Here is a 23755-nt window from a genome sequence, read left to right on the forward strand (position 1 = left end):
AGGGCTTAAATCTTGTGATCTAACTAGAAAACACTCCATGAGATACAATTAATCGTACCTTGTTGTTTAGACAAAAAAATGTATTCCAGTTAAACTAATGAAATTCCAAGTGTTATGATATGTGTCAAATAGATGCACATGAGCAGGGGTGGTCTCGTGTATATCACTGGTTTCATTTCTGTGTGTGTGTGTGTGTGTGTGTGTGTGTGTGTGTGTGTGTGTGTGTGTGTGTGTGTGTGAACGTGAGAGCGCGCGTGCATGCGTAAGATACTACGGAACTGAACTACAACTGCGACATTCCTGAGCCATGAGCGTGACAGTTTATTACTACACCTCAAGATGGCGCACTCGAGTCAGAATTTAACAGCGCATCACCCAATAATATCTACCTGGTTCAGGTTAATTTTTATCATTTTGGGCGGAGAGGGTTTCTTCTTTTCTTTTTTTCTCTTAGGAGGAGCTACAAAACCCTAAGAAAACATGCACACTGCGCTGTGGGCTTCTGAGATCTGAGATGTGGATTTGTCTTTGGACGCCAGAGTAGTATACGCGTTTCGCTACGCAGTCCTACCCTGAAGATGACTTCCAAAACTTTTAATTGAGATTTCTATCATTCGGGGAACTTATTTGCTGCAGCTCTCGGTTCAGTCTGCAATATTTTAAAACGACACATTTCTATCACATCCAGCTACCTTTTTGCAGGTAAGATGTTCATGTATTTAAAAAATGGAATGTTGGGGTTGTTACAGCGCGTGGGGAATTTCCAGCACAAATGATAAGCCGTGAATAGACAGTGCGTTCCTTGTCATTTCACGCTGTTGAAGTATAAATTCATAATTCGTCCGTTATCGATCGTAATATGGTATATGTTAGTATTGAAAGCAAATGTTCAATGCCTCAATGCAAATGTAAAGCAGATAGAAGTGTGATGTTCCGCAGAATATATAAATGTCATTGTGCCTGCAGTTTACTCATTGTATGCTGTATGCTGAGTTTCGTTTTTATTTTAAATGAAGTTGCAGTAATTGTAGGTTAACAATAATATATTCTTCAGTGATAGTGATGCTCAAACTTTGTTCTGTAAATATATGTTGGCACCGGCAGATCCGCCACCAGTATAATGACTTACGAAAGCGTAGTCACTGTGCGACTTTGGGGCCTGCTTCTATAGCCGACAACCTGGCTCCAGATATAAAATGGACTGGGAATCGTCGCGGGGGAAAGGCCCGGTGTGGTGCATAGTTTCAGACCGGCGCTCATAATTGTTTTACTGCGACGTCTGTCCCACCGCGCAAAATCTTGGGGGAAAGCCCTGTTTGGAGACAGTGGAGCCGGAACATGCACGTTCTTGCAGCGCCTCTGATGTTTCTCTGGCTTTGAACTGCTTACTGCTAAAGGTAGAATCCAGTCTCTTCTTCCACCTCACTGAGTTGCGAGCTTCTGAACGTTGTCACAACTTTAGAATAAAAACACCTGAACAACATCAAGTTAAGTGCATCCTTACATAGGCTATATAATTGAAGTTTCTGAGTCAAAATAATTTGTGACGCTATTAGAAATTGTGTTCAATCTACAATACCTTCTGGTAAATTGTGTATCCTGGTGGTTTTGTTTAGCATGTTTTGTTTTTTTATAATTGTAATCTAGAGACAATTAAAATTGCAATTAGAGCCGTCTTTAGTGTCTGAAATAAACTAATGATAGCCGCTCGTACGACACTGTGAAGACCTAAATAATTCCCTGTCTGCATATTTGCTAATTAGAATTAGCTGGACTTTCTCAGCATGGGAGGGTTTTGTAGAACCTTTAGACAGCTTTGGGACTATGCTGTATGCTATGCAGTTTTGCCATTTTGCCAGTTCACATATTCCCAGTCATCTTCTGTTGTGACCCTACAGGGAGACAGCAGGTCTCGATGGAATATTTGTGAATGGAAATGTAACTACAGAACTGAAACACCAATGAGATTGAAAGTGGAGAAAAGAGCTGTAGTTATGTTTATTACATAACTGATATTCATTTGAAAGGTAATTTGGGACACTTATGCTGCTATACATACATACATACATACAGTGGGCTCCAGAATTATTGGCATCCTGAAGACAAAATGGTGCATATACTAAACAACACAGATGCTAATCTATGTATTATGTTCAAACAAATAGGACAACTATATACTATATAAAACTATACAATTCAATACATTTACTTTCATGGTTCAGTGATTCAGCAATCTTATTATAATGTTTTTATTTATTTATAATCTCATTGGAATTATGACTGGAAGAGATTGCTTTGGTTGTATGAGACCAATATTTGGCAATATACACCATTAACATATTTGGTGGAAAAAAGAAATGCATACAAGGAGCACTTCATACCTACTATCAAATACGGAGGTGGGTCATTGATGTTTTGCTGCCAGTGGTCCAGGGGCACAAGGATCAATGGAATAATTAATTGAATATTGTCCTAGGACAGTTTGGCAGACAGTCTGCTAGGAAGCTGAAACTTGATCAAAATCCACACAGAAATGGTGAAGTGAAAACAAGATCTATGGCATGGCTGTGGCCATCTCAGACTTAAGTCCCATCAAAAGTCTGTGGTCTGAACTGATGAGGGCATCCATAAGCGCACACCCAAGGATATGAATGATTCTGAAAATGTTTTGCATGGAGGAAGTAAAAAACCATGTCACAAATGATAGGAAAAGACTCATGGCTGTCATATTTGTCAGGGGTGTTTTCACAAAGTACTAAACCAGGGGTGCCTATTGTAGCATCTGTTTCTTGGTACATTTGTTATTTGAAAAATGTAAGATTTTTTGAGATTCCATTGAGTCATTAATAAAGTGCACATATTGGAAAATAAAATGTATGTTAATAACTGTATTATATTGTAGTTTAAAGCATTTTTGTGCATATTACTAAAAAGAAATTCTGGAGCCCCGTATGTACATACATACGTACATACATACATACATACACACACACACACACACACACACACACACACACACACACACACATATAAATACTTGAGTCCTTGAAGTATTAAGTTAAAAGCAGTACAGCACCCCTGCAGTGGCTATGACTCTGCCTCTGAGAAGTGAGAGAACCCATGGCCACACAGAGGCTGGAGGTGTTCTGGCTCCAGTATTCAGCTGCAGGAGGGCAATGTGTCAGAGTGGGAGATGTTCGATAATTGCGTAGGATTAGGCTTTTGGAAGCTGAGACCTACAGGAATGTTTCACCTCTCAGGCCTCAGGATACCCGGTGGAAAGGCCCTGAAATCCCTGCACATTTCAAAATGGAATAACATCTAATAACTGATCCATTCAGTGGGGAATTCTGTCAGGCTGGTGCTGTGATAGGACACTGATCATATGCTGAGTGTGTGTGTGTGAGTGTGTGAGTGTGTGAGTGTGTGCGTGAGTGTGTGCGTGAGTGTGTGCGTGAGTGTGTGCGTGAGTGTGTGAGTGAGTGTGTGAGTGAGTGTGTGAGTGAGTGAGTGAGTGAGTGGGTGTATGTATGAGAGTGTGTATGTGTGTGGGTGTATGTATGTATGTATGTATGTATGTATGTATGTATGTGTGTGTGAGTGTGTGAGTGTGTGAGTGTGAGAGTGTGAGAGTGTGAGAGTGTGAGAGTGTGAGAGTGTGAGAGTGTGAGAGTGTGAGAGTGTGAGAGTGTGAGAGTGTGAGAGTGAGAGAGTGAGAGAGTGAGAGAGTGAGAGAGTGAGTGTGTATGTATGTGTGTGTGTGGGGTTTTTTTTTGTCACTTCCAATAATTCAGCTTCAGTTCCACTCCTCCTGCCTTCACTGTCCCTCAGTTCAGTTCAGTTCTGGGATTAATTATTTAAATTCCACTTCAATTCATTTCCTGTCAGTTCCAATTGAGTAAATTCAACAAAACAAATCCAGTTCAGTATTCTCCCCAGTCTCCAGAGCAACTCATTCTCTTAATTCTGAGACTTGTAAATCAGTTTTTTAATCAGTGTTATCAAAAATCCAATGTTACTTTTAATTTAGATAGATTTCATTTGGAAAATAAGAGATTAGGTTATACAAGTAATTGTCATTATGTATGTTTCATGAATTAATTATACTCTCTCTCTTATACACACACACACACACACACAATGTATACCTAGTTGTGTAGTAATGCGTGGGCTGCATAAATACATTCAGAGCACTATGGAGAACAACACAAAGAAGCTAGGGAAAGAATGAGAGTGAAACAATAGAAAGAAAGGGTTGTGGGGGGGTTGTCGGGTTGTGGGGGGATCAGTCAAGGTTGTGGGGGAATCAGTCGAGGTTGTGGGGGGATCAGTCGGGGTTGTGGGGGGATCAGTCGGGGTTGTGGGGGGATCAGTCGGGGTTGTGGGGGGATCAGTCAGGGTTGTGGGGGATCAGTCAGGGTTGTGGGGGGATCAGTCGGGGTTGTGGGGGATCAGTCGGGGATCAGCTGATGACAGACGGTGTGCCCGGCTCTCTCAGGCCGCAGCCGAAGGCGGCCCGTTGTGTCTGCGCTTTCGTCTGTGAGCTCGCTATCCACCTTCCCTTCGAGAAGAAAGCGGATGGAAACCCTGTAATTAACGTGATCAGAAAGCTGAGGGGGGAGTGGGCCTCTCGGTAAAACGCGGGGGCACAGGCAGACTTTACACCAACAGAGACAGTTCACCGCAGTTCTCTGATGTTAATGAAATTTACTGTAAAGCCTTTTGTACACGTGATGGATGGTTCAGATTTTTTACAGCATGCTTCAATGCAAGACTTAAAAAAGCACAAATTAGAGGGAGGGAGGGAGGGAGGGTGGGTGGGTGAGTGAGTGAGTGAGTGAGTGAGTGAGTGAGTGAGTGGGTGAGTGGGTGAGTGGGTGAGTGAGTGAGTGAGTGAGTGAGTGAGTGAGTGAGAACCGTATTTATCACAGTACTGCTGAAATGTATATAAGATATATGTATGTGTGTCACACATGATTTTTTCCATTTTTGTATCAGATAGCAATCAAATGTGACATGGTTATGTCTATATTTGTTCACGTATCCCATGAGATAATTTGCATTTGCTTACAATCTTTTTTGTCGCCACTGTTTTGCTGTAAAATGTTCCTTTGGTCTAAGAGGCAAGAGTTTACTGACAGAAACGTTTTCAGTTTTGACACGGCTGTCGCTCGCTGTGTCTGTTTGTATTTCAGGGAGTCTTTCCCTGTGTGTTTTTGTTACGGATATGTAGACCCCTTAGGCACCCCCCTCTATCCCCTCCTATGCTGTGGTTTTCTTTGAAAGCTGGAATCAGGATTGTGAGGGAGCAGGGGCTTCTAACATGCGTGATGCTATCTGTGCTCCTAATTGGATCCTGGTGCGCCTTGGCTCCGCCCACCACTGATTGCCAGTTGATTGGCATCTTAACCGCACCTCCGAATAATGCGATCAGAGTGTTGTTGGTTTTGGAGAAGGTGCAGAGAGGACCCGTCACAGCCGCCAGCGGAAACATCTGCCGCTCCTAAAAACTGAGCACTACTGCTGCTAGAAAGGCTCCTGAGCAAGGGCCCAAGAGCCTCCATTTCGCACCCTTCCCCTCCAGTGACAGGGCCCAGTGCACTCTGTGAGGAGTCCTCAGGAGCTGGGTGTGTTAGCTCTGAAACCCTCCGAGGTGAGCCAAGTCTTCCACCTGAATAAAAGAAGCACGACCCCCCACAGCCCTCCAAGAAAGATTCCTGTGAGAATAACTCACTCCCTCTCAAATACGTTAGGGGAAAATATTCTACTTGAGGCTTGAAGTTTAAGGGTTTAAAAATGAAATGGAAAAACAATGTTAACATGAAAACCCCTGACAGTGATTTAGTTTATTGTTTTATTAGAAAATCAACACTTCCAGGAAAACTACAACTGTGGAGCTCGTCTCTACAAATGCAATGAGTAATTGTTTATTGTTTTATTCTCGTTTATTTGGTTATGACTTTTCACATGTATCCAATTGTGAATTTGGGCCACACACAATCAGGGAAAAGCCCATTAAAATAATACTGGGAAGAAGTCACAAACAGAGCAACTGAAAAATCCACATTTTACAGATAAGTCCTCTAGCTGAAAGCTTGTTTAGACACACTGGCATTGAGTTTTAGTGGGCACGGAAACCTGGTGCTGGCTAAATTGATTCATTTGTATAAATATATTTACGTTTGAAGTTTCTTTATAGAAGGAGCTGTGGGCAACATGTGTTTAAAATGTTCCACTGAAATTTGGCAGGTTTGATTCCACATATGAAAGAAGGCAAAAATAATTGGCTTTTCCAAAGTAAAAACTATGAATTAACACGCACACATGTTCATAGATACACACACTCACACGCAAGTGCATACATACACACACCCACCCCCCACCCCCACCCCCACCCCCACCCCCACACACACACACACACACACACACACACACACACACACACACACACACACACAACAAATTAATCTTAAGTTTAGAACCTCCTACCTGCACCCAAGCAGCCAACCTGCCTCCTCCATACGAGGATGATGGGTGGGGTGCAGTGAATAGAAAATAGTCCCTCAGCAAAGTGTGGTCTGCCAAGTTTATGAGACCCTTGTTTTATTTATGCTGTTTGTTTAAATATCATTGTCATATGGAAAAGCCTGCCAGCATCTTTTATAATTCCCTTGGCTTTCATGCTGATAAGTTGATTTTGAATGATCTAATCGGACTGAACTCATTAGAGACAAACGCAGTACACTTCAAGTCTGAGCATTTTTGTCCTTCCAAAAGCGGCCTGTAGTGTAGTGGCTAAGGTACATGACTGGGGCAGCCTGTAGCGTAGTGGCTAAGGTACATGACTGGGGCAGCCTGTAGTGTAGTGGTTAAGGTACATGACTGGGGCAGCCTGTAGTGTAGTGGTTAAGGTACATGACTGGGACACACAAGGTCGGTGGTTTGATCCCTGTGTAGCCACAGTAAGATCCGCACAGCCGTTGGGCCCTTGAGCAAGGCCCTTAACCCTGCATTGCTCCAAGGGAGGATTGTCTCCTGCTTAGTCTAATCAACTGTACGTCGCTCTGGATAAGAGTGTCTGCCAAAATGCCAATAATGTAATTTAATGTAATGTCATTACAGCCTGGCTTTTAGTGAGGCCTTTAGTGATGTCCAAAAACAGCTACGAAACAGCTGGAGATTCTTCGAAGAAAAAAAACAAAACAAAGCAAAATATCGAGTCTGTCCTTGTGATATGCACCAAAGGCATGGACTGCTCCAAAGGCTTCACAATCATGCTCCCCCCAAATGGGGAAACATTACATTACCTCACAACCAATTATCAGAGGCTGTTACCTGTAGCCATTCACAAAAGTGGAGAACACCACTGTCACTCTCAGGGATATGAAAGGGCAATGTCACCAAGAAGGTTCAGAAGGTCCATATATCTGTAAGAGTGAATTTTGCTTAACAAAGCAACAGTTGGTATTGTAAACAGGAGTAGATATGGGCTGCTGGCTGGCTAACATGGGCTGATGAGCTCCCACAATCCTGGCTCATATCCAGACTGCACCAGTGCCAGCTGTGCTCCATAGGGTGATGTGCAATTGGCAATTGTGTCGCCCAGAGTAGAAGGGTTCAATCGGAAGGGTTCTGTGTTTTATGACTCTCTACCGACCCCTGCTGGTCGGTCGGGGTGACTGCGGACTGCGCAGTCTTCCTCTGACTCCACTCTGTAAGGGCTTAGCAGGATGAAAAGAAGCAGACTGGTGACCCCACATGTTTCTGTTGAGAGCCGCGGATATCTACACTCTGGAATTGGAAGTGTGGTTTGTATATGAACGTGGCTGCGCTTGCAGATAATCAAACATGTTAAGTTAGGGTGGGAATGTCCATGTTGGGTGCCAAATTTATGTTTTGAAAGAATAAAATAAAAACCCAAAAGCAAAAGTAAATAACAATGCACCTATTGCTACAGTGCTGCAGATACTGCATAACATCACTATCCCAGAAGGAAATTCAAAAGGAGTGAAGGGATAGCTAAAGAGAAGGCGCCAAGGTGCAGTGTGAAGAGATGGGCTTTCAGTCTGTGTGAGAAGATGGGGGGGAAATTCTGCCGTCCTGAACGGTGTGGGAAGTTCAGTCCACCAGCGGGGGGCCCGGACCGACAGGAGACAAGACCGGGGAAGCGCATGCACACTGGTGCCCAGATGAAAACAGAGGAAGCGTTTATTCTCGTTGGCTCCAGAGACATGACCGCTGTCTCTTGGAGCTTGAAATCAAGAGGGCTGTTTTTTTTTTTTTTCCCCATTTCATTTTTATCATAATTTATGTGAGAAACTGAATGAGCACCCTACGCGGACCCCTTCGCTGGGACTTTCCGAGTGCCTTCAGATTGGGCTTAACTTTGTAACTCAGTACCTGTTTTACGATCGGAGGCGTCTGCATGAGCGGGTGGTGCCAGCCGTGTCTGTTTTTGAACTTCCTGTTCCTGTTGGTTGTCTGGCATCCTGGCACTTAGGGTTAAAACTCAGCCTTATGGAATGCCCACAGACCCTGTGTGACGACCACAGCCTGTTAATCACACACTTAACGGGTGTCTGCTCTCTTTCCTGTCCGGAGCAAATAACCTCGAAGATAAACATTAGCCACGCTGTGACTGCTGGACCTCCTCAGCATAACCTGATATCCTTGAGTTCTGGAGCTGACTCCCATCCGCAGAAAACACAGATCTTTCTCTCAATCAAAGGAAAGAAGAAGAAACAAACACAAAGACCTGAGTTTCCTCACAGAAGAAGATCTGTTGAGGAACAGAGCGGAGAGCCCCTCATTATACCAAAAAGCAGTAATGTCTCCTCCGTAATCCTTCCCCAGGGAGTAGATATTTCTGGCTTGTTAATGATAAGGTTAATGATACTGTGCGTATTTATCTTGGATTATGCAGTCGCTACAAGATTAATACCCGAGGGAGAGGAATCCGCGGTGGCCTTTGAGAGCGGGCGTGCCCGGGCAGCGGGCGCTCGGGTGGAGGTGTCAGAAATAAATCTGCTCTTCAAACGCGGCACCACGCATTCCAGCTCCGGGGCGCGCGGCCGCAAGGCAGGGGGGGGCTGGAGTCTGATGAACGTGTTTGGGTGTGTGTTCATTTAGTCTGATAAAAGAGAGAGAGAGATCGAGAGAGAGAGAGAGTGGGAGAGAGAGGGAGGGAGAGAGAGAGAGAGAGAGAGAGAGAGAGAGAGAGAGAGAGAGAGAGAGTGGGAGAGAGAGTGGGAGAGAGAGAGAGAGAGAGAGAGGGAGGGGGAGAGAGAGCGAGAGAGAGAGAGAGTGGGAGAGAGAGAGGGAGAGAGAGAGAGAGGGAGGGGGAGAGAGAGAGAGAGAGAGAGGTTCAGGGGCACACTCCTTTCGCAACGTCTCTACTTCCTGTTAAAAAAAAAAAAAAAAGGAAATGAAAAAAATTCAAGAAAAAAGAAAATACGCAACTCAGCCGGGCTGTTTTCTGTTGGACTGGTTGTGGTTCCTTTCTGCAAGGATTTGCGCTATTAAGCTTTCTTGGTAATTAATGAGATTGTAAACCGAGGGAGACATGGTACATGCTTGGATCGGGGAGACTTACTGTGCATCGCTCCTAGTTTGTGTGACTACATCTGCTAATGTCCCCTGGAACTACATTGTGTGTGCAGCATACAAGGGTTTAAATCCAAACCTTTTTCAGAATGTTTCTTTCAGAGACCAACAGTATTGTGCAATTATGATCGACTTAAAACTCAGGGTTGCTGTAAATTGATAAGGTGGAGAGCACCACTGTTTCACAGTTTGAGTTGAACCCTGAATCATTTGAGTCACATCAGAAGCATGTGCTACCAGGCTTTCTTTCTCTGTGTGAATGGGTAGGGTCTTACTGTCGCCCTTATTGTACATGAGAGCGTGCATCTTTGAGGAAAATAGCCTATCCCTGGAGCAGATTTTGTGTCCCTAGCCAACCATGTGAGATTTATGGTCATCATGGCATGTGATGCATGCCTTCTTGGCCAGGTCAGTGTTGTAAATGAGAATCTGTAGTTCTCAGGCTGTGGTTGACTTTTCACCAGATAATTGTCCTAGAGTTGGACTGTGAGTCAGCTTTGCCTCAGATTTGTTAACAGTAGTAGCTGATTTATCCTGTGTTTGAGTTCCAGGTCCTAAGATCTATGACAAATCCCTCATTTGCCCCAATATCATCAAGTCATTCAGAATCAACTTTGGTTCAAGTGGTAGAAAGGATTTTTAGAATTCTATACCCACTCCATCTTCTCTGTGTCTTTCTGCTGCGTTAAAAGAGAAGGTGAGGGCTTTATCTGGCAGTCACAAAGAGGAGAGAGCCACAAATTCCTAATGATCAGGTGGTTAAAATGCTCACCTGCCTGACATTAGTAATAACTACTCAACACAAGCCTGGCATAACTCATCCTGCTCTGACAGTCTAAGTGCAGAGCAGGCCTCTTTATCTAGATATATGGTAAAAAGATAAATGCGTTATATAACTCGCGGGAAATGACTTCAAGACGACTCCGATCAGAGAGGGCTCATGGAAGCAGGGCTGGGAACACTTGCTTAAAGAAAAGATGGCAGAAACTGATGTTACATTCACTTTTCAAATAAAGCTATCACAGGTTTTAGAAGGCTGTTATAAGGAGGCCTAGCAGTTTGCTGCAGGGCTTGTAATGTGTGGTCACTACAGTAAATGCATATTACCCAGAGAGCTATTGGGTAATGCCTTCAGATGCCAGTCAGCCTGTTTTGAATCACAGCAATATGCTGACCATCTTGATCAAAGTTACTGCTCAACTTATTTGATGTTATACAATGCATCTCTCTCTCTCTCTCTCGCTCTCTCTCGCTCTCGCTCTCTCTCTCTCTCTCTCTCTCTCTCTCTCTCTCTCTCTCTCGCTCTCGCTCTCGCTCTCGCTCTCTCTCTCTCTCTCTCTCTCTCTCTCTCTCTCTCTCTCTCTCTCTCTCTCGCTCTCGCTCTCGCTCTCGCTCTCGCTCGCTCTCTCTCTCTCTCTCTCTCTCTCTCTCTCTCTCTCTCTCTCTCTCTCGCTCTCGCTCTCGCTCTCGCTCTCGCTCTCGCTCTCGCTCTCGCTCTCGCTCTCGCTCTCGCTCTCGCTCTCTCGCTCGCTCGCTCGCTCTCTCGCTCTCTCGATAGCAGAACAGAAATATACTGTAAATGTAATAAATCCAAACATTAATAAATATATTTAGTATATGATATGTATACATATTTTGTATATGAGATACCAGCTTCATACTTTCAACTACTCCTTGTTAAACATTGCTAGAAGAAAACACAGACACGTAATATAATTACTCTTCCGCCAAATTACTCAGGGAACCTCCTTGATAGGTACAGTAGTTAAAACAGTGTGTGTGTGTGTGTGTGTGCACGCGTGTTGGTGTATGTGTGTATGTGTGTGTGCGCATGTTGGTGTGTGTGTGCATGCACGTTGGGGTGTGTGTGTGTGTGTGCGCGCGGAAGGGTGTTCCAGCCATGCATTCAGCAGCTGCTCATTGGCTTTCACTCCGAGCGTAGTGTGCCTTACCGCAGAGGAACTGCTCCCATCATAAACATGCAGGCGGAGCTGTGTCCGTTACAGTATGTGGGTTCATTAGAGTGTTTTGATAAGATGTTTTTATTCAGCCCTCTCATGGGACTGCTGACATCCAAGCTCTGTGCAGGCAGGTGAGGGACTACTGCACCTCCTTCAACAGCACTTACGCCCCCACGACGCCTCCAGGCAGCGCTAACCGCTATCAAAGGAGCATTGTCCTCAATTCAGTCCTATTGCTCTGACTGCTGAAGGAACAAAACTCACAGAGAGTACTGAGTAAAAAATATTGAAGGTTTAGAATGATGATGATGATGATGATTATTATTATTATGATTATTACTAATGACATCATAATCACAATCGTAAGCGATGCTAATTATGCCCTTGGCTTAGTGGCTCCTCCCTTGCCGAGCTTCAAGATTGACAGATGATGACTGGTTTGTTCTAAAAGGCATTTTAGCAAGAGCCTCTTACTCCCTTTCTGTCTCCGCTACTTAGCAAGCTGCCGTGCTGACATCATTCACTTACACAGATTCAGTTCTACCCGAAGTTGAAAGTGTCTGATGATATTATTTCCAAATGATCTGCAACTGCCTTGTTCTGCCAAATCCTGATTTGTCATGTCATGATTACTGTTCTCTCTGTATATGTATACACTTAACATACATTCACAAAAACATAGCCTTACCTCTGGAAGACATTTCCCATTTAAAATATGAAAGATGATTTCTACTTTAGCACTGAATTACTTGCCACAAATATTTAGTTACCTGTACCTTATTTGACACACACTCACACTCACACTCACACACAAGCACACACTAACACTCGCACACAAGCACACACTCAAATACAAACAAGCACAATTTACCCTCCCAGGTAGTTTTTTTTTCAGCACACTGTCATTATATTCCTAGGGCTCATCCAATAATAGCTAGTGTCCTGCCGGTAAAAAGAACAGGAATGGGGGGGGGGGGGGGGTAAATCCTCCTGACATAGTCTAGGTGTGTGTTGCTATAAACATAATTAAGTCTGGCTTTATGCTCTGAACTACACACATTTCTCTTGAAAAAAGTGAGCAATTTACTGTGATCTGATATTTTCCATTTTTAAGTGAGAGAAAGGGGAAGGACGATTTTCAAGTACTTGTCGTTGTTTACGTTACAGTCCTGAATGTTCTCGCCAAGGCAAATGAAAAATGATCCTGTAATATGACAGCAGTTGGCTTAGACAATTAGAAAGAAATACAAGCTTTCAGATTCATGGTGAATAAATACATTTCTGTTGGGTGTATTACTATAAAATGAGGCTTCAATAAAATAGTATTATCTAGTCTCTGCAGGAGACATTATTTGTATATTGATCATATCCATGGGTTGTTGGGAAATGTAGTCTTCATAACCACTCCTATGACAATGAGGAAGGAGATAGCCAGTGTAAAGAATTGGTCTGATTTATCCCTACAACTCGTCACATATTTCACCTCTTTCCGATGCTTCCTTCACCATTCCCTCCTTCATTTGTGTGATGCATAGAGATGTGCTTGGCCCACATTCCTACATGAGTGTGACTGAGAGGAATGTGACTGTAAACCCGTAACATGAGTGTGACTGAGAGGAATGTGACTGTAAACCCGTAACATGAGTGTGACTGAGAGGAATGTGACTGTAAACCCGTAACATGTGTGACTGAGAGGAATGTGACTGTAAACCCGTAACATGAGTGTGACTGAGAGGAATGTGACTGTAAACATGTAACACCACCACACTTCCCTGTCTTCTCCCAAGCAGCTGTGATGTGTGGATGGATGAAATTCCTTTAATGTCTTTGTTCGCTTCCAAGTCAATTATGGTTTTGGAAGCCCATTATAAAATTCCTCCACTGGGCTGCAGGGGCAAACTGCATTAATGTAAGAAGCTTCCTATTGCCCCATAAACTAGCATTTCATGTGCATGCTTTTGAATTATGTGCTGGGCTGGCATCATAACCATTGGGGTGTTAAATTCACAGTGTGTATGGGATTCCAAGCCAGTTTACACAGCATCAGGCTACCCAATGGGGAGGCCCTCAATTACACCCATTTACACTGCTGCTCATATTGAGTCAACACCTAATTCTCAACAACACTGAATTCTGAGCTTGTCATGGCTTTGCACACACACACACACACACACACACACACACACACACACACACACTGACTGACACACACACTCACACTCACTGACACGCACGCACACACACACACACACTCACAACACACACATTCACACACACACTCACTCACACACAAACAGGACGTTTGGAGTCCCCCATTGCAGACGTGAGTGGGTGGTGTGTAACAGCCCTGGCGGTGAACTGGCTGAACTGTGGGGAGTGTACCCCTACACGCCCACACCCAGCACTCATCCCTAATTCAGCCCCTCTCCTCTCCCTCCCACACCCAGCACTCATCCCTAATTCAGCCCCTCTCCTCTCCCTCCCACACCTAGCACTCAGCCCTAATTCAGCCCCTCTCCCTCCCACACCCAGCTCTCATCCCTAATTCAGCCCCTCTCCTCTCCCCCCCAGACCCCAGCACTCAGCCCTAATTCAGCCACTCTCCTCTCCCTCCCAGACCCAGCACCCATCCCTAATTCAGCCCCTCTCCACTCCCTCCCACACCCAGCACTCAGCCCTAATTCAGCCACTCTCCTCTCCCTCCCAGACCCAGCACTCATCCCTAATTCAGCCCCTCTCCCTCCCAAACCCAGCACTCAGCCCTAATTCAGCCACTCTCCTCTCCCTCCCAGACCCAGCACTCTTCCCTAATTCAGCCCCTCTCCTCTCCCTCCCAGGGGGAAGAAAGGGCCATGGTCCAGAGAGAGAGACCCGGATGCCCCCGCCTCCTCTCCTTTCTGCTGGTGAGTTCCACACTGACCTCGCCTCCCTTATCCACAGGACACACAGTGTCACCCAGCTGTTCAGGGGCAAGGGCACAGCTACACTTCTGGACGAAAGGACACTGATGCAATAACCCTGACATGTTTCAACTTTAGCCTCCATCCACCCCTTTGCTTTTTAGATATCGACTTGACAAATCTGCTGGCGTGGCTGTCGGTAGTTAATTTAACGCTCTGTTAATTATACCCTTTCCTCCCTCCTCCCGCAGGCCTTGGATTAGAGTCAGGTGCATATCAGCCAGAGGACATGTGCAGCTAATGCACCAGTGCCAAATCCCCAGGCCTTACTCCACTTAAAAACCTACAGGGGACAGGGCTCCTCTTTGGCCAGCCAGAACACGACACAACACACAGCACCCCACAACACTGCACAACACACTACACAACACTATACAACACTGCACCCCACAACACACTGCACAACACAACAAACAGCACCACACACTACACAACACTGCACCACACAACACAGCGCACAAAACACTGCACCAACACACTGCACAACACAACACACAACACTGCACAACACACTGCACAACAAACTGAGCAAAACTACACAACACTGCACAACACACTCCCCCCACAATGCACTGCACAACACACTGCACTGCACAAAACACTGCACAACACTGCACTGCACAACACATTGCACTGTGCAACACTGCACCAAACACTGCAGAACACTGCACCCCACAACACACTGTGCAACACTGCACTGTACAACACACTGCACAACACACTGTAGAGCACACTATACAACACACTGTACGACACACTGCAGAGCACACTGTACAACACACTGCACAACACACTGCAGAGCACAGTGCACAACACACTGCACAACAAACTGAGCAAAACTACACAACACTGCACAACACACTCCCCCCACAATGCACTGCACAACACACTGCACTGCACAAAACACTGCACAACACTGCACTGCACAACACATTGCACTGTGCAACACTGCACCAAACACTGCAGAACACTGCACCCCACAACACACTGTGCAACACTGCACTGTACAACACACTGCACAACACACTGTAGAGCACACTATACAACACACTGCACAACACACTGTAGAGCACACTGCACAACACACTGCACAACAAACTGAGCAAAACTACACAACAACACTACACAACACACTGTAGAGCACACTATACAACACACTGCACAACACACTGTAGAGCACACTGCACAACACACTGCACAACAAACTGAGCAAAACTACACAACACTGCACAATACAACAAACTGCACAACACACTCCCCCCACAATGCACTGCACAAAACACTGCACTGCACAAAACACTGCACAACACTGCACTGCACAACACATTGCACTGTGCAACACTGCACCACACACTGCAGAACACTGCACCCCACAACACACTGTGCAACACTGCACTGTACAACACACTGCACAACACACTGTAGAGCACACTGCACAACACACTGTACGACACACTGCAGAGCACACTGTACAACACACTGCACTGCACAACACTGCACGGCACACTGCACAACACTGCACTGATCAACAGCGGCTTGGCATTTAAAATTGAATAAATAATGGAACACACAAGTAATGCAGTGCTTGAACTCATTGCTAAAAATCTGGACCCATGTCTTCCCTTGTTTGGTGTACTGCACTTTGAAGTTTTTTGTATTTTTGCCCGGTTACTTTATTGCTTGTTGTTATTTTGCTTCTTCTGAATTGACTTTCATTTATTTTAGGTTGTTCATCCAGCATTTGTGTGTATTCTATCTTTCAGCACATGCGTTATTGTGTTTATACCAGGACATAATGTACCCACCTGACAGCTTGAAGGGATCTAAGGGTGTTCTATTGTGGCTTTGGCTTCCTCACTCATTCTCCACAAACACACAGACCAGTTCAGTTCCACAGAAACACACACAAACCAGTTCAGTTTCACAGAAACACACAAACCAGTTCAGTTCCACAGAAACACACAAAAACCAGTTCAGTTCCACAGAAACGCACACAAACCAGTTCAGTTCCTCAGAAACACAAACAAACCAGTATAGTTCCCATCAAACGTACACATACCAGTTTAGTTCCACTGAACCACACATATTGGTTTAGTTCCACTGAACCACACATATTGGTTTAGTTCCACTGAAACACACATGCACCAGTTTAGTTCCCCACAAACACATGCCTATGACTTCAGTTCCCCACAAACGCACATGTCAGTTTACATGTAGTCCCCCACAAACACACACACATATATCAGTCCAGTTCCCCACAAACACACATATATCAGTTCAGTTCCCCACAAACACACATATATCAGTTCAGTTCCCCACAAACACACATATATCAGTTCAGTTCCCCACAAACACACAGATTTTGGATTTTGGACTAAAGGAATGTTGGGGGAAAAGAGTTTGGGGAATTTGCTGATTCATGTGAAGGCCAGACACATAACTGATAAACTGACAAACTGATAAACATATTTGAGATAGCAGAGGCACCAGATCTGAAAAGAAACAAAAAGCAGCTTGAATGTGAGTGAGAGTGAGAGTGAGAGTGAGAGTGAGAGTGAGAGTGAGAGTGAGAGTGAGAGTGAGAGTGAGAGTGAGAGTGAGAGTGAGAGTGAGAGTGAGAGAGAGTGAGTGAGTTTAAGAGGAAGCCAGTGGGTTGTGTGGCTCTGTCCATAGTGCCAGACTGCGGTCAGCAGGGTGGGGCCTACATTGTGCTGGTTTGAGTTCTGTTCTGGGCTCTGTTCTGGGTCCTGGGTGGTGAGGACTGTGGACATAGAGTAGAGCGTGTCGCTAAGCGTGAGCGATGCCCCATTCCACTGTACCCAGCTGGTCCTGCTTAGAACCGCACTGACGCAACCCTCCGCAAAACCAGCAGACACTCGGAAAATCAATTACAAGCTTTAAATCAGCCAACCACCAACCACTCCCGCCAGACCATCTCCAGGGAAATATGGCGTGTGTGTGTGTGTGTGTGTGTGTGTGTGTGTGAGTGTTTCTGTGCCTTTTTTTATTCCTACATTCTATATTTCTGATTTATACTCAACGGTAGCCAATAAAAATCTAAGTAAGCTCATTCAGAGTGAATATTTCTCTCCCGCGCTGATCTCGCATTACACGTCGAGCAATTAAAGATGATTTACGCTATTCATTACGTTTCCCCATTCTCCCTTTCCCCTCGCCCCATCCCTCTCTCCCCTTTTCTGTAATTATCTCTCCTTCCTCTCCCTCTCCTCTCCACCCCTCTGTCACACATCTTCGCTCACGCCCTCCATCTTTCCCTTCTCTCATCCATCTTCCACCTCTGTTTTCTCTCTCCTTGCACATTCTCACGTTCACGGCTCTCCCTGTCCCTCCTCCTCTCTCCCTCTGCTCTCCCAGGTGTCCGGTCTGCCGTTGTTGGGGGCGGAGTACTCCAGCTGTGGGGAGAATGAGTTCTATAACCAGACCAGTGGGAGCTGCAAGGCCTGCCCACGGTGTCAACCAGGCCAGGAGCCCTACATGGTGCCCGCCTTCCGCACGCCTGCCACACGCGTGTTCACATACACATACCACACACGCATATGCCATCCGCAACACATCTTAACTTAATCTTTGCCAGAATGCACAGAGGTTCAACTCTCACGCTACTTATTATTCCATATTGGGGGAAAAAACATGAAATGACTAATCAAACACAGTCCCAAAACAACAGTTTTGGTTCACAAGCTTTCTCCACCGAGGCCGAAGTGTTTTCCAGCGCACTGAGCCGTGGCCGATGGAGACAGTCCCAGGGTGCACCAGCTCCTCTTGCTTGCCCTCTCCCCCCTGCCAAAATCCAGCCACACAGTTTGCCCTGAGTCTGTTCCGGGAGACTTGTATTACAGTGATTAGTCAATTGTCCTGCATATTACCTCTGACACCACTAGGGGGAGAAGGTTTAAGCAATGGGCACTGAGTCTGTTTGTGGGTTTGTTTGGCTTTCAGGTGAAATACAAATTGCAAGTACAACTTAATTCTCTAACTCAAAAAAAATACATTCTGTATTTATGTAATGTACAAAAATGAACTAAATTGTGAGTTATACAATGATAAAAACTTAATTTGACAACATTACAGCTTTGTATGTACTGCACAGGGGCGGCACGGATGGTGCAGTGGGTAGCACTGCCGCCTCACAGCAAGGAGGTCCTGGGTTCGTATCCCCGTCGGCCGGGGCCTCTCTGTGCGGAGTTTGCATGTTCTCCCCGTGTCTGCGTGGGTTTCCTCCGGGTACTCTGGTTTCCTCCCACAGTCCAAAGACATGCACGTTAGGCTGATTGGAGAGTCTAAATTGCCCGTAGGTATGAGTGTGTGAGTGAATGGTGTGTGTGCCCTGCGATGGACTGGCGACCTGTCCAGGGTGTATTCCTGCCTTTCGCCCAATGTATGCTGGGATAGGCTCCAGCCCCCCTGCGACCCTGATCAGGATAAGCGGGTTCAGATAATGGATGGATGGATGGATGTACTGCACAACAACACCATAGGATTTTTTAAGTCATTCATTCATTCAATCAATCCTAACCCGCTTATCCTGAACAGGGTCGCAGGGGGGCTGGAGCCTATCCCAGCATACATTGGGCGAAAGGCAGGAATACACCCTGGACAGGTCGCCAGTCCATCGCAGGGCACACACACCATTCACTCACACACTCATACCTACGGGCGATTTAGACTCTCCAATCAGCCGAACCTGCATGTCTTTGACCTGTGGGAGGAAACCAGAGTACCCGGAGGAAACCCACACGAACACAGGGAGAACCCAGGACCTCCTTGCTGTGAGGCAGCAGTGCTACCCACTGCACCATCCGTGTCGCCAATTTCTTAAATCACTTCTTTCTAAATAAGACATTTTAGACATTAACCTTTATAACTGTAGTTATAACGCTGATACTGCCACCACCGATGGAGCTGGAGGTGCACAAACTTCAGGTGCCATACAGGACTAAAACTGAGCAGGCCTGACTCATTACTTCCTGTGAGCAGGTTTGACACATTTAAAGTGTATATCCAAGCTGCCTGAAGATCAAATGCTCCTGTCACAGTGAAAGGCAATATAAATGAAAGAGCAGGTGGAGGTTTTCATCTCTGGGTATAGCTGGGAGGTAGAGGCAAAGCGGCAGTGAGTGACTAATGCCATCCTTACCACCCCTTTCATGTGCAGAGGTGTGTTACAAAGGGCACACACATCCTTCTACCAGTGAATATAGTGTCATTATACAAGCAACCTTGTAGCCTCTCCAAAAATGACAATTTCATATTGCATTTATCACAGGATTCTATTTGTAAAGAATTCTGAAAAAATCATGCTGGATGACCACAATCTATCGAAATACATTAATGTTTTAAAATTCTTTTTGGACTCATTTTAAATTGGATTAAAATACTTATCTACATTTTACTGAGCTTATCTGGTGCACTGGAACCTATAAAAAAGTACTAACGCCTCTTCTGGTCCTCTGTGTTTGCTCAGTTGCACCAGTCAAGATCAATCGAGCACAGAAAAGTATTTGAATCCAAAGTATTTACATATTTCACCCAGGACTGAATTAAAGACAACAATGTCTTCAATGTCTTCTTTTCTGCCACACTTGAGACTGTTGTTAATAAGCATATAGGAGCACACATAGGAGTGTAGCATTCACCTTGGTAACAAAAGAAGTTCTGACATGACCTGAAAATATATTTATGGAACTTTTATCATAAAATCTCTGCATGAAAATACAGAAGAGAAAACAGATGAAATCTGTGGAGTATTATTTTCATTTGGTCCAAAGTTGGCCCTCTGATGGCTTAAATGAACCTACTGTGTCCCACTGATACAAGCAGATAAAAGTGAGGCTGTTTTTTTGGGCTTCACTCAAAGAGATTTGTGCCTTATGTACACTGTGGGGGGTAGGGTGGTCTGGGGAGGGGTTATTATCCCAGGGACTTAGTGAAATTATGCTGGGAGTTGAAGTTGAAAGACGTTTGAGACAAAATGAAGAGAAGGTTATCTTTAAGGAGTGCCATATGGGAATTAATAGACCCCCACGGAAAACGGTCATGTTTGAGCGGCGTGCTGTAGCCAATCACGTTTCATCTTCATCTTCTGTATTTAAGAGAGAGCAGCGGATTGATCGCACCCGGGTTCCATACTTTAGGGCACAGAACCGGGTTCCATACTTTAGGGCACAGAACATAGACTTGTGTTCTGCCATATCGCAGCATTGAAATACTCGTAATTAAGAAACTCATTCAATTAATTACTGCCAGGGGCAGACCCATGATATGTGGAACACTGTATAGTTAAGTTCTACAGAGAGTCACTAAAAGTTTAGTGAGAAGTTATATGCACAATTATAACTAGGAGAACCATTTTGTGGGAAAATGGGGTTTTTATTCTCATCAAAACAGAATCTAGTGGGTAATTATACCCTGCTTGTGATTTTCTGTATTGAGTTCAGTTATTACTCTGGTTAGAACCATAGATTAAACAACCAAAGATGGTAAAATCCTATTGGGACTTGGCATTTCAAAAATGGCCATAATTACAGAGTGATGCTTAATGTGATTCGTTTATTTATTTTTTGGCTGGCTTGCTTGCTTGCCACACATTTATTAAAGACATGACACATTTTGAAGGCACTTATGAGAGTCTGAAATCTGGAGTGTATCTGGTTTCAATCAGTGCAGCCAATCTGAGAATAGCAGGAAAGGAGGCAGTGGTCACAGAAATATGTCCACAATAAAGGACTCATTCTGTGCCTCTCTTTTTACACGTATAACTATTATTATCATTGTTATTTGAACATAGTATATTGACAGAAATAGCAGAAACCAACTGGAAAATCCAAGTTATTTGTCACAATACGGCCCACTAAAGGCCATTTCTGCTCAGTGACAAACAGGGAGTTCTCCTCAGAGAGAGTGTGAATGTGAATGCTCCGTACTGCCTTTTTACTGCGCGGCGGAGGTTTTGGGTCGACTCAGTGCTGCTGGCTCAGTGTGGCCTCAGAGAGTCCATACCAATGCAGTCAATGTACGGTGGGTCAAGCAGTGGTGTTGTGGTTCTGCTGTGTGACCTCGCCGTCTCGTTCCCAGAACTGCGGCTACGGAACCCGAGACGAGGACTACGGCTGTGTGCCGTGCCCGGCGGGGAAGTTCTCCAAGGGCAGGTACGAGATCTGCCGACGGCACAAGGACTGTGACTCGCTGTACCGGGCCGCCGTGCTGACCCCGGGAACGGCCGACAGCGACGCAGAGTGTGGCCCCTGCCTTCCTGGGTAGGCGAACCCTCCGACCCCGAATAACGCCCGTGTAATGACATGTACTTATCCAGGTCCAGTAATGTCTATGTCATAAACCATGTTCATTGAGAATCCCCTCAAGACCCCAATAATGACTGTGTAAGACGTTCACACCCCCTCCATATTTATATGGTACTAATGACAGAACACATGACCTCAGTCATAAAAACAATATTTGCCACATTATGTAGGCTGTTGCTTTTCTGGATATGTGTGCTTAGCATACTTTAGTCAGACTTACACGGCTTACACAGACTCAGGGTTAATGTCTAACTTACTCTGCTAAAACAGCTCATCTCCCTCACCACTGCACCACACTTCCACCACAGAGCATTCGTATTACACCTCCCCAAAGCTGTACAGACACAAGATAATGCACAAGGTCTTAGTCAGAGCCACACTGAGCCAGCAGCACTGAGTCGACCCAAAACCTCGGCCGTGCAGTAAAAAGGCAGTACGGAGCATTCACATTCAGGCTCTCACTGACTGAGCAGAACTCCCTGTTTGTCACTGAGCAGGAATGGTCTTTAAGTGGGAAACGTCAATATAAGAAAGCCCAGGTGAAGCCCAATTAAGCACATGAGAATAACTATGTTTATCCTGATTAGCTATAGGCAGGGAACACAAGCATATCACACTCCCATAGCGGCCCTTTGGAGAGTCCGCTGGCTGACACACGAACGGTCTGTTCTGATGGTGGATTCTGGACAGAATAATTTATCAGAAGAGACCAGTGGAGAAGAGAGGTAGAGGGGCAGCAATAGAGAGAGAATGGTAAAGTAGAGCTTGATTAAGGAAGAATGGGAAGAGGAAGTGGTAGAGGGAGAGGGAGAAAAGAGAAGGGATAAAAGAGTGATGGGAGTGCAGTGAGGAGATTGAATTAGTGATGAAAGTGAGAGACTGATCGATGGAGTGTGTTAAAGGGTGGTCGTGAGCGGAGTTGTGACTTGAGGCCTATTCCACTGCAGATGTCTGTCAGGATGGCCCCATGGCACTGATGGGTGACCGCCTTGTCAGAACCCGTCAGAACTCAGAACCAAAATCACTTCAGGCCTCACAAGCAGCACCACAAACCTGCCCACAAGCGGTTGCAGTGCCGTCTTAAATTACACCGTCCGCCAGCCTGTTCAAGGGGAAACATGGAAACAATAGTGGACATACTGTACTCTAAGTCATTGCAGGTGTGACGAGTGACTCTGTCTCCAGAGAGAGTGTGGTAGAGGACCCGCTGTGTCTCAGCCAATCACAGAGCAGGACCTGCAGCTAATTCAGCTCAGCTGTAAATATACAAAGGCCTGTTATTAGATCCCCGCTCTAGTGCCAGAGATCGAACATGAACTCATTGATCAATTAGGGCATGGGGTTTTCAACAGGGGGGCTTTGAAGGTGCTGTGGGGGGTCCCTAGTAACCTAGTAAAACATTTTCAGTGATTTCTTGAACCAGAACATTTGGAAAAACCTTGAAATAAGGGTCCACAACAGGGGTCCACAATCCAGGGACTACATAAAACTAAAATCTAACCACGATCACCTACAGCCAAGCTCAGCCGCCTGGACTCAGGCGACAAATACTCAGAGTAAATACTTCATCATGGAGGAAAAAGAACGGAGTGATTCTCAGGCTTTGAGTTTACTCACTGTGATGAAGGGATGTTTCTGATACGTGCTGGAAAAACAACTGGATATGGTTTAACTCATGGTGAAATCATCTGGATCACAACGAGGTTCAATTATAACTGTTTTTCTACAATGTTATTGGGCCAGTTTCACATGGAGAGTCTGCTTTGCACACATCCGTCATTCTTCAAGTTGCCTTTGCTGAAAACAACGCTAATCAGTTGATTAAGGAAGCTTTCAACAACCCAATGGTTCAGTTACAGTGATATATATCTGCAGCTGTCTATGCTGTACATTCTTTGGGAAGAGATTT

General features: G+C 45.1%; 1 protein-coding gene across 2 annotated transcripts in view; it reads left to right on the plus strand.

The window, feature by feature from the left end:
* The first annotated feature begins 508 nt into the window (after positions 1 to 508).
* Positions 509 to 23755, plus strand: part of LOC133117013 (tumor necrosis factor receptor superfamily member EDAR-like) — a 38986-nt gene continuing 15739 nt past the window's right edge. Inside the window, exons 1-4 of one of the 2 annotated variants that reach the window (XM_061227072.1) lie at positions 509 to 702; positions 14402 to 14467; positions 17900 to 18022; positions 21620 to 21801. In XM_061227072.1, coding sequence (XP_061083056.1) covers positions 14417 to 14467; positions 17900 to 18022; positions 21620 to 21801 — 356 coding nt within the window. In that variant the 5' untranslated portion in view covers positions 509 to 702; positions 14402 to 14416. Of the gene's footprint in view, positions 703 to 1242; positions 1398 to 14401; positions 14468 to 17899; positions 18023 to 21619; positions 21802 to 23755 lie in introns of those variants that run through there. The other variant, XM_061227071.1, reaches the window with a different exon arrangement.

Source organism: Conger conger, chromosome 17 (assembly GCF_963514075.1).
Source record: "Conger conger chromosome 17, fConCon1.1, whole genome shotgun sequence".
In the NCBI taxonomy this organism is placed as follows: domain Eukaryota; kingdom Metazoa; phylum Chordata; class Actinopteri; order Anguilliformes; family Congridae; genus Conger; species Conger conger.